A 16,270-nucleotide genomic window follows, 5' to 3' on the forward strand; every position below is an offset into this window, starting at 1 on the left:
TCTGCCCAAGAAAGGCAAAAGTGCAGGGGTGTGGGAGGAAGAAGGCATATATCAAACAAAAAGGCTATAGTAAAAAAATCATATAGTGTAAATGAATGACAAAAGAAGAATTACCTGCGAGATGTCATCCAAAATGGCTTTGTACAGTTTCTGGACAGTGTATGCATGCATCTCCACACTATTTGTGATCAACAGAATCAAATTGGGCACAGCATCATCTCGAACGTAACTACCCGCCTAACAGAAGAGGGGAAAAAACAGATTATTAAAGTACATACCAATGGCAATTTGACAATTCCACTTCATACCATAATTTGCTGCAATGCATCTGCGCTCTTAAAATAAGAAAGCTTACAATCTCACTCATCCCTGTAGCTACCACATATGTGTGCCTCCACCAACTTGCATATTCACACATGCACAAGCACATCAAGGTATTATACATTTTAAAGTATAAATACGACATACATTACTCACCGTAATCGTATTTCTGATGATTGTATCTGCTTAGATTCACATGATGTGCATATAGTCCGACATCTAGTGGTAATCACGGAGTATTGCATCTTTTTTCTGAAGATCGAAAAGGGACGTCGACATGGGCGTGACTAACACTATCCCTAACTTGACGTGTAGTGTACCCAAAATCCTTCATGCGTCGAGGTCTCAACGGTTGTTTTTGTTCACCCGCGCAGTCTTACAAAAGCGTGAGTGATTACAGAGGAAGAAGTGTAAGATGTCCATGTTCTTTCTACTCCAAGAGGGGAGGAAGGGTAGGCGCATGTGAATCTAAGCAGATACAATCATCAGAAATATGATTACTGTGAGTAATGGATGTCTTCTGATACTTGTGAATCTGATTAGAATCACATGCTGTGCATAGAAAGGTGAGCAGTACCAAGAGGCAGTGGTGGGATGTGTGAAGGAACAGTAGCAAAGATGTCTTAGCGCTGCTTATCCCACCTGAGGATCAGACTTCGGGTGTGTGTCTAAGCAGTAGGGTTGGGTGAATGTATGAACAGAACTCCAAGTTGCTGCTTTGTAAATAGAATCTAGAGGAACATGTGCAATGAATGCTATGGTAGCCCCTGTGCCTCGAGTAGAGTGAGCTCTAGGCGTAAAGGGTCAATCACTCTTGGCCAGAGAGTAACAGTGTGATGCATTTAACAATCCATCTGGGAATAGCTGATTTAGAGAGACAGGCGTTAGGGTAAGAATTAATGCAGTCCAACTGGTGTGGGACTACACAAGACTTCTCTTGGTATTAGGTAACCCACCTTTTAGTATAGGCCTGTACTACACAAATTGTTAGTGTGACTGAGCAGCCAGGCTTATTTTAAGAGGTGTAATGAAATCAGTAAATAGAGGTATCCAAGTAAACACTTACACACTTAAAGATCTATAATAAATATGTATTTATATATAAACAAAGATATTTAAAGCATTCTTTAAAAAGCAGTAACTAGCAGGAACATTAATCCCAATTTATGATTCAATTCAAAAAGTGAATAAAGCAGGCGAGTAATTCTTTCATATGTTATACGTTTTCCAGCACCAAGGGTGATGTAATGTGTGGTCAGTAATAACACTTATTGTTGTATCACCTTAGCAGTATTGAGTTTTAGTTTTGAAAAACTGATTAGCAGAGTTTGCCAATTAAAATGTTCTTGCTTAGCAAACACACCCATTTGATTAGCAATTTTGTGCTAATGTTTTTAATGTCATCAGAAGTTATTCGGATCCAAAACATCAATTGAGTTACAAAACAGCATTTTAGATATCAGTGCGACGAGTCAGGCCTTGCAAATTCTTTAAAATTACACTAGACCTGCAGGTTAAGTCATTTAGTTTACCTACTCGACCTAAAAGAAATGCCCATGGCCCATAGTAAAGGGGGACAGAAAATATAAATGCACTTTCTGTAAAATGGTGCATGCCACCACAAACCCACTTTGTTTGGCACACTGCTGCCACCCGGAAGCCAGCTATGCACATTGAAACCTTCATTGATATTTCCTGCAAAAAAAGTTCATGTTACATTAAAGTTTTAAACATCCCCAGCAAATGGTACTCGCCCTTCATAAAATCTACTGGACTATGCGAGTGAGTGAGTGAGTGGACTTGGCAAGCCTTGGCTGAGGGTCTGTAAAATTTTAAACGTTAGCTTCATGAATGGACAAATAAATATATAGATTTGATGAAAAGGCTCTGAAAATAGTTTGGCCAGCTCTTTTCCGGAGGTGCTAACATATAATGCAATCATAATCAGAGTGGATGGAACCGATAGAGGGGATGGAAAGGATAGAGGGGATGGAACGGATAGAGTGAATGTAACGGACGAAGAGAATAGAACGGATGATGAGAATTGTACGGATGAAGTGGACGGAACGGATGAGAGGATAGGATGGAGTGGATGGAACGGACGAAGAGAATAGAACGGATGATGAGAATTGTACGGATGAAGTGGACGGAACGGATGAGAGGATAGGATGGAGTGGATGGAACGGACGAGCAGACGGAACGGACGAAGTGCTTGGAACCAATGAAGTGGATAGAACGGATGAAATGGATGAAGTGGGTGGAACGAATGAGGGGTTAGAACGGATGGAAATTAATGAGTTGGATGGAGTGGATGAATGGAACGGACAGAGTGGACAGGAACGGACGAAGTGGACAGGAACGGACGAAGTGGACAGGAACGGACGAAGTGGACAGGAACGGACGAAGTGGACAGGAACGGACGAAGTGGAGACGGAGTGGATGGAACGGAACGGATTGAGTGGATGGAATGGACGGAGTGGATGGAGTAGATGAAAAAAATTGAAAAAGAAGACAAAGTATGGAAAGTGTGAAACGGATCAAACGGATGGAACGTATTGAACGGATAGAATGATAACAGAACGGATGAGTGTATGGAAAAGAGTGGATAGAATGGATGGAAAGGATGGAAAGGATGGAGTGGATGGAAAGGCTGGACCAGAGGGATCAGATGGAGTGGTTGGAGCATATGGAACTGGAGTAGATGGAAAGGATGGAATGGATGTAAGGATGGAATGGATGGAAAAGGTTGATGGTGCAGATGGAAAGGATAGAGTGAATGGAGTGGATGGAAAGAACAGAGTTGATGGATTGGATGGAGTGGATATATCTCTGTATCTCCTATTTATGCTATATATATGCTTTGTGCCTATATCCCCATGTTATCTGTATCACATGTCTACCCTATCCATCCTGTCGCTTTATATACATGTGCCGCTATGTATGGCCCCTGTCCTGCTCTCGTGCTTGGTCGCAGGCGCTTTGCTCAAAACCACCATATCACACTACTACGCTTACTCTCTCCTACACACCATCATTCAACTAGAACACAGCTATGCTATGACACATTCGGACCAGCTGTTCCCATGCTCACATGACCCCACAAACACCTTATTATCCTAATAAAGCACAGCTAGCTGAGCACATTCCGGCTAGCTTAGGCGTCTCCTCAGGCCTAATGGAGCCAGAACTCAGTCTGGGTGTCCACCCTCCAGACTGAACACATCCAACTGATTTCCTCAGCGCCACACCTACCGTTAAGAAGCACCTATCATTCAATAACCACACCAGCTGCACACATCCGGTGCGCCCACGCACCATACGACTCTCTCTACTGACTTGAACTGCGGTTCCCGAGGGTGTTCAACCTACCAGAGCTTTGAGATCATACAAATGATACATAAGGCGCTATATAAATGCCAAGTAACATAACATATAGCAAAGCGAGCTCTGGAGGCTAACTAAAGTGTGTGGTATTGCAGTAGATGTGTCGCTATACAGTCTAGATGAACTATTGATCATTATTTTGCTTAAACATCTAGTCAGTCTTGTTTATTCATTATGCAAGACGAAAGAAAGTAAGACTAAGCAGAGTAGAAAGTGTAGCAGGTAGAGAACTGGTCAAACGAGGTGGAATGTTGTAGTCTGCTGCCATCGCACTTTCAGGGTAACTGGTATAAAACTGCTCATGCGTTGAGCACCAGTTGCACAGATAGGTGCAACCAGCAGGGTAGGTCAAAGAACCAGATTGCCCATTAAAAGCAGTTCGCCGTGTGATCATGTACATTTTCAAAAGTGTTCAGTCACCAATGTGATGCATCTTCCCCAACAAAAATAAATCTAGTCGACAATGAGATTTAGATACACTAGCCTAATCTTTACTGTAAAGCATGGAGACAATACAGTGTTTTACAGAAGCAATAATGCAGTTCTGCATTATGCAACAACTTAAATTGTTAGGAATGGAATTGCATGACCATTTTTAATAAAGTTACACATACAACGTGAATATATCTTTGCCAGTGTTAGGGAAAATTCTCTTATAAGGCTAATTTACCAAACCTAGTGAGTCCCCCAGCAGCTTTGCTGGATTTTTGGGGTTTGTTTTTTCTCCTGCTAAGAGTGAGACTCTTTTCCTCCCACTCTTAGGCATGATTTGAGGTATGTCTGACTTTTTGTGTGCTTATGGGCTATGTTTTTTTTTTTACTCCATAGGGTATCATCTGGTTTTTGTGTATGTGTTACACAGCACCCTCAGTGACATAGTGACCCCCAAACATAGACTCCATACCCTGGGACTGACTACTGTCTCCCAGGGCATGTAAAGTCACCATTGACTTTACTAGTCCAAAATTGTGAACAGAACCAGTACAAACCATCATATTGTGGAAGTACTGGGAGGGGTTAATTTGATTGCCCCTGGGTCTGTTTTCAAGGGGGCACTGTCCAGTCCCCCCCTTGTCGAGTTTCTGGCTGGTGGCAGTGGTTACCATGCAAACTATTCCACCAGAATATTTCCTATAGGATTTTCACATTGATTTTAAACGCACCACTTTTTGGTGCAATGTTAAAGATACCGCTGGTTTATTTATTTATTAAATCAACGGTTGGGTCTTTTCGCCAGAACTCTTTTCTAAAATGGCGTTCGTGTCCGTCTCTGTAACTCCAACCAAGGTCTGGCCCTTTGTTCCACTTTTTGGCAGGCTTCTCCACAGAAGCCCTCCAACTGGTGCCACTCTGGGTTCTACAGGATGTGTGGGTGGGAGAATTGGCACCCTGGACTGCGTTGCCTTAGCAACTCAAGTCGCACTCTATTCTGACTGGCCCAGTGGTGAGCTGCCCGGCTCACCACTTAGCATGTTTGAGTGACAGCTAGGCTGTTGAACGGGGGTTTTTCTGCATAAAAGCAGGACTTTTGGGACTGGAACTTCAGAAGTCACCACAAGACCTAAGAATCCGAAGAGGGAAGAAGCTGAGCCATCTGCAACGAGGACACCACCGGTGGAGCCCTGCTGCAACAAACTCGCCACTTTCCCAACGACAAGAGAAGATCTTCTGCTGGACGAGCCTTCTTCCTTTGAGCTGGTGGTCGAATCGCCCGTGCCAAGCACCCCGGCGGCCAGATAGCCAAGCTTCACCACTTTGACCGCGAATAAAAGGAATGCACCTTTTAACCGACGAACTCCGCGACTGGTTTCATCCCTGTGCAGTGCATCGACTCCAAGTTTCCGCCTCGACGAGATCCTCTCTTCCCCTGGTCGAAACAACGAACTGCAACCACTGTCACGAACAACTGCCACCGTTGGAGCTTCCTCTCTTTTTAAGGTACTGTGTTCTGCCTGGCCTCCCTTTCCACGGATTGCTAAAGGTGACCCTTAAATCCTTGGCTTTCCAACTGGGTTGGCACCAGACCTTCTAACTTTACTTCTTGAATCACCCCAACCTCTTTTGAGCATTCTGCAAAGACTTTTAGTGCATTTTAAACTGTGTGATCTTGGGCACATTTTGCTTTGCTCCATTTAAAGTGGGCCTGGCCTATGAACTTTGACTCTACAGTGTATACTGCCTTTACTCCCTTGCTTTGAACTTCTAAAAGTGTTGGGAACTGTTTTATTTTTATACTCTGCCTTTTTCTCTCCCTTTAACTTAACTATTGGAGTGCCATGTAGATTACGCGCTCACATCTGTTTTAACAAATAGTGGTGTTTTAACTCTGCCTTGTCTAATAGTTATCAAGGGAGGTGTTTATACTTTACCTGACTGTGTTTTAACTTGCTTTTGATTTAGAGTGCTAGTGTATTGCCTAAAGTGTGTTTTAAATAAATAATTATATACCTTTGATACAAAGCTCTCGTCAGTGTTGGTTTGCTCTACAGCGTTTTTAGCCCTATTGTGTATACTCTGTATACTGCCCTACTCTTCTTGAGAGAAGTCTGACTGCTCAGCCACAGCTACCAGGTAAATCTGGGTGGTGCAGACTGCTACCAATTGGGTTTACTGCTCACTCCTGTAGTCTTAATCTTTTTGCAGTGTTTCCCAAGGGAACTGCACAGGATTCTGCCTAACAGCCATAGAGGATATAGTTTGCTTAATAAAAGTCTCATTCAGTTTACATCTCGTTTTCTAATGTTTGAAAAAGAAAAATAATCTTGCCTAGCACTCCCACACAGGCGTTTGGCACTAAGAGTGAAAACTTGCAGTGAACAGAGAAGAGGACGGCGATAGCATTGAGAGCCAGAGAGGATTTCAGCGTGACCGGTGCTTTTATTGAACAGGATAACTTAAATAGCTAAGTTTGCTACACAAGTGTCAATTTAATTATCAAACCCACAGAAGTGCAAAGCAATTTGCTATGCAACACTGCTTATTTTATGTCTTGTAAGGGAGGGAAAGGTTAGGGTTAGATCATAACATATTGGTATTCTACAAAAAAGTTTGATTCTCCCAAAGGGATGCAGGCAGTCTTTTATGCCAGCAAAAATAGTGTTCAACAATTAAAACATGTAAGGGAACAAGTAAAGCCAAAGCCACTAGGTCCAGAAGGGGGCGTTTAGGGAGCCAGGACAGCCAAAGTCAATGGGCCAGTTCAAAGTTCTGATGCTCTCTTCCTAGAAAATATCTTTAAATAGCCAGTATTTCAAATAGAAAATCACAGCAATTCAAGAGGAGACACCTTGAAGAAGCACTAGCTTAAAGGCCAGTGCAAGTGAGTTGAGGTCAACTCAGAATAGGGTAAAATAGCACTCCTGAGGTAGGAAGCACCACAAATGGCAAAAGGTTGATGTACCCCAAGCCCCACAGTACCTGTGAGAACTGAAGAATTTGTCCAGCTAGATGCCTTCTGGTTGCAGTGCAGCAGGCCCTTCTTCCTGGTGCTTGGTGACAAAAAGGAGGACGTCTGGTGGGCTCCTGCGGCAGCACTCAAGAGAGGGACACAGCAGCAATGAATTCTCCTTGATTCAACAGATCTTTGTGGTTTTGGCGCCTTTTTCTCAGCGCCAAAGAAGAACAGCCAGCTCCGTTAGAAGTTCCTCGATCCTGGATTCTGGCAAGGGGACTCTAAACGACTATTTCCTGCTTCTTTAGGGTCCTCTGGAAGCCCACAAAGTTATAGTTGGATTCGCACTTCGGAAGACAATGCACCCACAGATGGTCAGGGGTCCCCGGATATTGGGATTCTGCAGCCTTGGAAGGTCACAGCAAGTCGGGGGTTGCGCAAAAATAGAGTTTGTTTTAAGGCTAGTTGGTCCACCAGCCTAAGGGAGGAAGTCTTCCCGTACGGGTCTTCCCAGTCGAAACAAATGTTAGATGAGATTTTCATAGTAATGGTAACGCTTCCTGAACTGTGTCAATTCCAGAACTTTTTGATTTTACTGGTGGATTATTGTTCCTTATACCTCTGAGTGGGAACTTCTTTTCCACACTCACAGACACTTTACTCATTTTACAGGAGTCATTTTTAAGGCTCTCCATAGTGTCTTTTAAAAGTTATCCTCTTTGACAATTTTTTGGCAATAAGTGCCTATTATTGGTGGGTTGCCTTAGGGGCTCTTAACTTTCTCTGGCTAACATTGTAAGAACTACACTTCCCAAGGGTAGAAAGTATTTTTGGATCCTTTTTACATTTTATTATGTGAGACCAGCACCCCCCACCTTATGTAGAGTGCTGATGTGATACCGAATATCCCCTGTCTCATTTTACATGCAACGCTTATGTTAAAATGACAAACGTACCTCTAATGGCTGGTGGCAGTGAACCTTTTTATTAATTCGGGGCACCTTTACTGCAGGCTGCCCCAGTAAAGGCACCCATGGGCGTTCATTTTACCAAAATGGCCCTGGTCTTGTTTTTTCGCCATTATAGTGTTCCTTGTCCTTTCTTGTTCCTTCCCCTGACATCCAGGGCGGGAAATTCCTTTGTGTGATTTTATCTTCGCTGGAGTCCAGTGGAATCTCTGCTCAGGTTCCAGAGTGTCTGTGAAGGCAGGAAGTGAGGGAGGAGTCCAAAACTCTGCAGCCCTTTGTCTTCCAGCCTGAATGTGAGATTCTAATTCAAACTGGAAGGCTGGCTGTCCTGAAAGGATTGCCAGCCCCCTCCAAGTTTGAATGTTGCAAGGCTGTTTGATTGGCTGGGTTTCTCCATAAGAGTCCGAACCGGAGGAGGATGAAATAAAATGGCTGAGAATTTCCAGCGACTGGAGAGCCTGCTGTGTAACTGAAGCCTGCTGTAGCCCTTCCTTCCAATCGGCCTGTGGACTCAGAAAACGACGACCTACAGCCTGGTGAGACCCACTAGACTCATGAATACCCACATTTTGAGCCATCCCACGCCATGCTGCGACCTTGCAGGGCTGCAATACCCCAATGCCCTGGGTACTTGAGCCATTGTGCGGTGCACAATCTTCCGAATTCCGAATCTCAGTGAAATTTTGTGGGCCTCCTGCTGGATCTCCAGAGGCACAATTCCAGTCCGAAAAAGTCCCCTCACCAGAGTGCTGGACCTTGCAAACGACGAGAATCCGACCAGCGATATTCTGTTTTCTTCTGTACTCCTGAAAAGGCACAAAATCCACACAGCTGCAACCAGTCGCGAGGAAAACCTTACATAGAGCCTTCCCCATGATACCTGCTGCAAAGCCCCTTCCAAGGTCCTGTTTTCAGTCACCACGGCAAGGAATCCACCGACCGGGTTTTTGGCTGCAGATCCTGACGTCCTCCTGCTGCAAAATATCATTTGTGCTTAGGTACTGTGCTGTCTTGGGTATTCACTTACCTTAAGCCTCTTGTTATTCCTGTGTAGTTTTGGGGCATTTTCTATGATTCGGAGGCCTCTCTTCCAGTTCCCCCAGGCCCACTCCTGGAATCCTCCTAGGGTGTCTTCTGTGAAGCCCCTGGACCCTCAACTAACTCTAAAGTAAAATACTCACCTGTTTGAACAGTCTTCCTTAGGAACTCTGACTTTTGCTACTTAAGAACCTATCCAGACACTGCCTGTTGGATACTAGACACTAGAGACCCCCCCTTCTGCCACTGAGAACACTCAGTTTAGTTTCAGTTTTGCATTTATATAGCGCTGCAAACCCTCAGGCATCTGAGCGCTGCTTTTGACTACCCACGGTGTGTGGTGTTCATTTATCGACCTCGGAAGGATGAAAGGCTGAGTTTGGCATCAGCAGGCTCTGCATGGATGTCAAAGCGAGTGCTCTACTCGCTGTGCTATCTGACCACCTGACTCATGCTCCAAGAATAAGGGAAAGACTTTTAAAGGATTGAGCCTTTTGCCTACAAAAGAGAATACGTGTTTAAAAGTGACTTACTTGTAAAAGAGTTGGTTGTTAGCTGTAACTCAGAGAACAGTTACAAAAGTTACTACTTACCTTAGAAATGTTCTGTCATTCTGAAAAGTATATATAAGGTTATTTTACTCACCTTTGAACTGGTTGTGCCTCTTCACCAAAAGTAATGCTGTTGGCTTCACTTAACTATTTCTTTCAGAAAATTAGTGTCTAGGTTTCCCAACTGGTTCTTGCTTCCCCTGACGTGCTGTTAGCCTGTCCAGAATAAGTCTGCATTAGGTTTTACTTAGACTTTATGAATGACTCAGTTATTCTAGGTAACACTGGGGTTTGCTTTCCCTTTTCTGTGTTAGGCAGACACACAAACTGTCTTAGGTTTATACCTGCCTTTACGTTGCTGCTAGCGCCTGAAAAAAGTGTGTAGGTTTTACTTACCTTGAGTATAACTGTTATCCTAAAATAAGTTAGTTATTGCTTCCCTTAGTCTGTGAACTGAAAAGCAAAAGTAATGGAATATTACACCACAAGGTCCAACTCCCCTAGAATAACGTTTATCCTGAATCAGTTATAGGTTTAAACTGTTCCTAAAGTCTGTGTTTCATTAGATCAGAAAAACAAGTTACTTCTTACCTTGTAACGTTCTTTCAATGGGATGTTCCTCCGACGTATTCCTCATCTTGATAGATTACCTCCCAGCTTGCTGGCCTCGGAATTTTTTCAGTAGAGGGCGCTGCGCGTCGACGTCCCTTGAGCTGGTGTCCCTCAACAGCCACCGTCCCGGCGCCGACGTCACCGTGCGTATAAATAGACTCGCGCAGCGTCCGTTGCTCAGTTACGTTTTGAAGCTTGAAATTTAGCTGTGCATGAAATGGTTATTGACCTTGAAGGAGCGTAAGCAGCAACTACACAGGAAGTTTTACTGAGGGCGATAAGGAATATGTTGGAGGAACATCCCATCGAAAGAACGTTACAAGGTAAGAAGTAACTTGTTCTTCGAAGGGATTGTGTCCTCTGATGTATTCCTTATCTTGATAGACTCCCATAGCAGTGGTGTACAAACGGAGGTGGGAGTAAAATTGGAATATTTCCCTTCAAGAATGTACAGAATGTAACACAGCTTTGCCAAATCTTGTCTCCTGGCTAGAGGAGGAATCCAGATTGTAGAATTTTGTAAAGGTATGTGCGGACGACCATGTGGCAGCTGCACATATGTCCCGAATCGGTACCCCACTTTGGAGGGCCAAAGAGGCTGCGATACCCCTGGTTGAATAAGCCCTAAGATGTTGAGGGGGCTCTTTCCCTGCCAATTTGTAACATTCAAGAATGGCTAATATAATCCATCTTGAAATGGTCTGTTTTGTGATAGGCAGTCCTAATTTGTGTCCTGCATAACCTATAAACAGCTGGTCTGCTTGCCTTATCCTAGCGAGTCTGCCGATATAAAAGCTCAAGGCACGCCTTGGATCCAGCCTGTGTAGCCTCTCTTCCTTTTTCCCCGGATTGGGGGGGGGGAGGGGGAGGATAGAATGAAAGAAAGGTTATCTTCTGAGTGATGTGGAATTCAGAGACCACCTTTGGGAGGAAATTAGGCTTCATCTGTAAGACAACCTTGTCTTTGTGAAAAATAGTACGAGGAGGTTTGCAAGATAGAGTTTGTAATTCGCTCACTCTTCTGGCAGATGTTAAAGCCACTAGTAGGACAGTTTTAAGGGTGAGAAATCTGAATGAACAAGAATGGAGTGGTTCAAAAGGAGTACCCATTAGGAAGTTTAAGACTAGATTTAAATCCCATAAGGGAACTTAGAAAGGCTTTGGGGGATAAACATTAGTTAATCCCTTCAGGAATTGAATCACTAGGGGTAGTTTGAAATATGATGTCTCCTCCGCAGTGCGCTTGTAGATTGACAACGCTCCGAGGTAGCCTTTGATCGTACCAATTTGGAGACCTGAATTCGCCAAATAGAGCAAAAAAGATAACACCATTGGTGTACCGCATGAAAAGGGATCGATATTCTCTTCTCTACACCAGCTGCAAAATCTGTTCCAACGGCAGCGGTATAAAGTCTTTGTTGCTGGCCTTCTAGCCGAAAGCAACACCTCCATGACATCATCTGGAAGGTCCCAATCCTTGCATCTCAACCTTTTAGAAACCAAGCGTGAAGGTGGAGCGTTCTGATGTCTGGATGGAGAACCTGACCTCCCTTCTGCGAGAGAAGGTCCTCTCTTTGTGGAAGACGAATCGGAGGACAGATGGACATGTCCAGAAGGTCCGGATACCATGTTCTCCTGGCCCAATCCGGGGCAATTAGGATCATGGATTTCCGTAATCTTCTCAACCTCTTGATTTGTATTTTTTTTTTGTATTTGTTTTATTTATATAGCGCAGGCCAGGCCCAAGGGCAACCAGGCGCATATCTTAGAAGAACGTTACAGGCATGACATAGTTGCAGTGGTTACAATAAATTGTGAACAAAATATACAATTGGCGTTACAATTCAGAGCAACACAGCACACAAAGCAGTAGTGAAGGAGCAGAGCATAACAGGGACCCACTGGGCCAGCCATGATCAGAGGAACGATTGTTAGTGAGATGTGGCTAGCCAAAGCTTGGCTTTGTGTTTGAATAGCTTGAATGAAGGTAGGGTTCTGATAGAAAGAGGAACGGTGTTCCAAAGCTTGGCCGCCAGGACTGGGAAGCTGGTGCCCCCCGCAGATTGGAGCTTGAATCTAGGGATCGAAAGACCTTGGGATTGTGCCGATCTAAGTGCTCGTGATGGAATATGCTGTGTAAATCGTGAGGCAAGGTACGTTGGGGCTTGATGGTTTACGCATTTGTATGTGAGGGCTAGTGCTTTAAGTGAGATTCTTTGGGCGACTGACAGCCAATTGAGGTTCTTCCTGGTTTCTGAGATGTGAGCACAACAAGGGATATTGAGGGCCGCTCTGATGGCATTATTTTGGGTAATCTGAAGTTTATTAAAATTACCCTGGTTAGTGCCTTGGTACAGAACATTGCAATAGTCCAGTTTGGACATAACCAAGGTCCTGGCCAAGGTGATGCAGTTCTGGGTGGTAAGGAATGGGCGACAGGCTGAGATCAATTTGCAGGTGTAAGCAGATGCGTTAGCTACTGCATTGGTTTGTCTAGTGAGAGTCAGGTAGGAGTCCAGATAAATGCCCAAAGTTTTAGTATCTTTGGACTTTGATTAGGTTACCGTCAATGTTAAAGGAACCGAATAGAGAACTCAGTTTGTTGAGTCTCTGTTGCGTACCTAAGATGAGAAGCTCAGTCTTGTCATCGTTGAGGCACAACTCGTGTTGGGCCATCCATGCTTGGATGACAAGGAAGATGTCATCGAGGGGTTTGGAGTCAGCAATGTAGTCACCAGTGATGGGTATGAGTATCTGGGTTTCATCGGCATCATTCGTGTAGGTGACACCCAGATAGTCGAGCACATCAAATAGTGGTTTGGTGAAAACATTGTAGAGAGTTGGGGAGACACAAGACCCTTGAGGGACTCCACAAGGGACTGGTGTGGGATCTGCCGATGAGGACGGAGAAACTCATGTGCCTATTGTCAAGGAATGACCTGATCCAATTGGATGCATTGTCTGAAAAGTGGGCGGCAGACTTAAGATGTCGACATAATATTTGGTGATTGACCAAATCGAAGGCCGCAGATAGGTCTAGAAGGGCCAGTAGAAGGGCCAGTTTACCGTTGTCTTTAATGTCCTCAATTTGGGTTTTGAGGTCTAAAAGAGCCGTTTCAGTCCCGTGCTTAGGTATGAAGCCCGATTGTCTTGAGCCGAGGAGGTTGTTAGTTTCCAAGTAGTTCTGAATCTGCAGGTATGCTGCTCTGTCGAGTATTTTGAGTAAGAACGGTATGGTGGTGATAGGTCTGTAGTTGGTTGGTGTTTCGGGGTCTGATCATTTGAGGAATGACAGGGAGTGGAGGAAACGCGTACAGAAGTGGAAACTCCCAGTCCACTATGAACGCGACCCCTAGAGCTCCTCTCGGGGGAAATTCCCTTGAACAAAACTGATCGCACTTCCTGTTGATGCTGGTGGCAAACAGATCCACTTGAGGGGTTCCACAAAGAGTGAAGATCGCCTGAAGGACATCCTGAGCTAGCTCCCACTCGTGGGAGACTGTTCCTGCCTGCTCAGAGCTTCCGCTGTCAAGTTCTTCTCTCCGGCTAGGTGAACTGCTGATAGAGATGCCTTCCTGAATTGCCCAAAACCAAAGCTGCATTGCCTCTCTGTAAAGTGGCAGTGACTTTACGCCGCCTCTTTTGTTGAGGTAGTCCATGGCCACTGTATTCTCCGTCATTATCAGGACATTCTTTCCCTGTACTGATGGTAGAAAAGCTTTCAGCGCTAGTCTGATTGCTCTCAGCGTCAATAGGTTGATGTGTAGTCTGGACTCCGATGGAGACCAACGACCACTGATCGTCAAGTCGTTGGTATGGGGCTCCCCACCCCATGAGTGAGGCATCCGTGACTACGGTCATCTCCAGCCATGGTTGCCAAAACTGTTCCCCTTTCAAGATGTTCTCCCGACAGGCCCACCACTGAAGGTCTCAAGCTATTCTGTCTGGGATTTGAAGGAGATCTGACATTTTCCCTGAGAACCGCGACCATTGGGTTCTTAGAGCCCACTGGAGGGATCTCTTTTTCAGGCGAGCCTCTGGCACAAGGAAGATGCAGGATGCCATGAGACCGAGCAATCTCAAAAAGTCTAAGGCTGGCAGACGTTGGGCATTTTGAAACTTGGTGACAATCTGTAGAATATCTTGAGCCCTCTCCTCTGGTGGCAAGGCTTTTCCCAAGGAAATGTCCAAGACAGCTCCAATGAACTGGAGTCTTTGTGACGGTATCATCTGTGACTTCTTTAAATTGAGGGAGAAGCCCAGTTTGTGAAGGAAGTGGCAGACATGATCTAGTTGGATCTGAGCTTGTTCTGAGGATACTGCTCTGATCAACCAATCGTCTTGAAGATCTTTTAATCTGTTTTCTTCTGAGATAAATTCATCAGGAATGGGTGTTATGGGTGTTATGGTCCTTTGCAACACAAAAGGTCTCATGATCAGAATCCTCCCCTTCCTCATATTTAGAGGACAAAGCTCTAACAATTAGCTTGTAGTCACAGGTTGGGAAAACGTCGAAGTTGTCGACGCAGAAGTCAAAGGCTTCGATGAAAACGAAACGGGCATTGAAAAAGTATGAAGGGGCCTCGAAGAACCCGAGAGGATCGGAATCCTACTCTGAGTCGTCGAGGTTATCGACGACATTCGAGGTCATGGTCGAAGCCCTCGGTACTTCTACTGACTGAGATGTGTTAACAGCAGTAGGTCTGTCCTTTATCGGTGTCGGCGTCGATTCGACTGATGTGTGTGTCGACGGGCCCTTCGATAGAGGCGTCGATGACGCGGTCTTACTGCCTTTCGCCAGGTGCAACGACTCGCAGCGTTTTGATTTTTCGGGTCTTTCACCCAGGGTATCACCTCTAGCCGTCTCCAAGGGGGTTGAGGCCACTTTCTTGAAGACGCGAAGCATTATTTTACAGAATTCCTCCCATTTAGCTGGAGAGCTGTGTTTCGTGGGGCAGGTGACCCTTTCCAGGGAAGTAGAAGAAGACAAAGAAGAGGGAGATCTACAACGCCTCTTTTTCGAGTGTTTAGATCTCGAAGACTGATGGAAACCGCTTCGAGACCTTGAAAGGGAATGTTTCCTGTGACGGCGAGGAGACTAATCTCTCGACTCCGCCGAGGAAACTTTCGAAGGAGTAGAAGTTTGAAGAGTCTTACCTCTTTCTAGCTTCCCCTTACGATCCTTCAAGGCTTTCGCCATCATGGACATGCAGTCCTCGCATTCTGAACAGTGATGCTCCGATCCCAGGCACCACAAACAGATCCTGTGAGGATCCGTCAACAACATTTTCTTCCCACAATCACAACACTTTTTGAAGCCGGACCGTGGGGTTGGCGGTTCGGATGAGGAAGCCATCGATAAAAGAATTTATATTCGAGGAATAAGTAGAAACTACTTGAAGAAAGAACTGAGCAACACGATTCCGAGGCCCATGAAGCGCGGAAAAACAGAACTGAGCAACAGACGCTGCGCAAGTCTATTTATACGCACAGTGACGTCGGCGCCGAGACGGTGGCTGTCGAGGGACACCCTCGCCCTCTACTGAAAAAAATTCCGAGGTAATCTATCAAGATAAGGAATATGTCGGAGGACACAATCCCTTCGAAAAGTATATTGTCCAGTTGACATTACTATGTGCTTTCTTGCTGAGTGTCACGGTACAACTGATATGGTCTACTACCCTGGTATTACTCAAAGTAATCTAAAAGTAATCTAAAAGTAACTATTGGTTTTGACTTCCCTAGAACTGCTGTTCGGTGTTACAAATAAGGTTATATGCTTTGGTCTGTGTACCTTCAAGCAAAGTGGTGTGGTGTTCTATTGTGGTTGTATATAATGTGATCTTACTTATTTCCCCCAAGATTTCTCTGGGCCAACTTGCATTTAAATAAACCATTTATTTTTTACAATACATAGTGTTTCAGTGTTTCTTTGGATCATTTGTATTACAATTTAATTTGCACTGATTTTACAACCCTCTCTCCCTCCCAAGATAAGCCTGGCT

General features: G+C 44.7%; 1 protein-coding gene across 3 annotated transcripts in view; it reads right to left on the reverse strand.

Annotated features, from left to right (window-relative positions):
- The window catches only part of AP1G1 (adaptor related protein complex 1 subunit gamma 1), a 1,918,561-nt gene that overhangs the window by 712,006 nt on the left and 1,190,285 nt on the right, over positions 1-16,270 (reverse strand). For all 3 annotated transcript variants that reach the window (XM_069635469.1, XM_069635470.1, XM_069635471.1), the window contains one exon: positions 115-237. In XM_069635469.1, the coding sequence (XP_069491570.1) occupies positions 115-237 (123 nt within the window). The remainder of the gene's footprint in view (positions 1-114; positions 238-16,270) is intronic.

This window comes from Ambystoma mexicanum, chromosome 1q (assembly GCF_040938575.1).
Source record: "Ambystoma mexicanum isolate Mex_15411 chromosome 1q, UKY_AmexF1_1, whole genome shotgun sequence".
Taxonomy (NCBI): Eukaryota; Metazoa; Chordata; class Amphibia; order Caudata; family Ambystomatidae; genus Ambystoma; species Ambystoma mexicanum.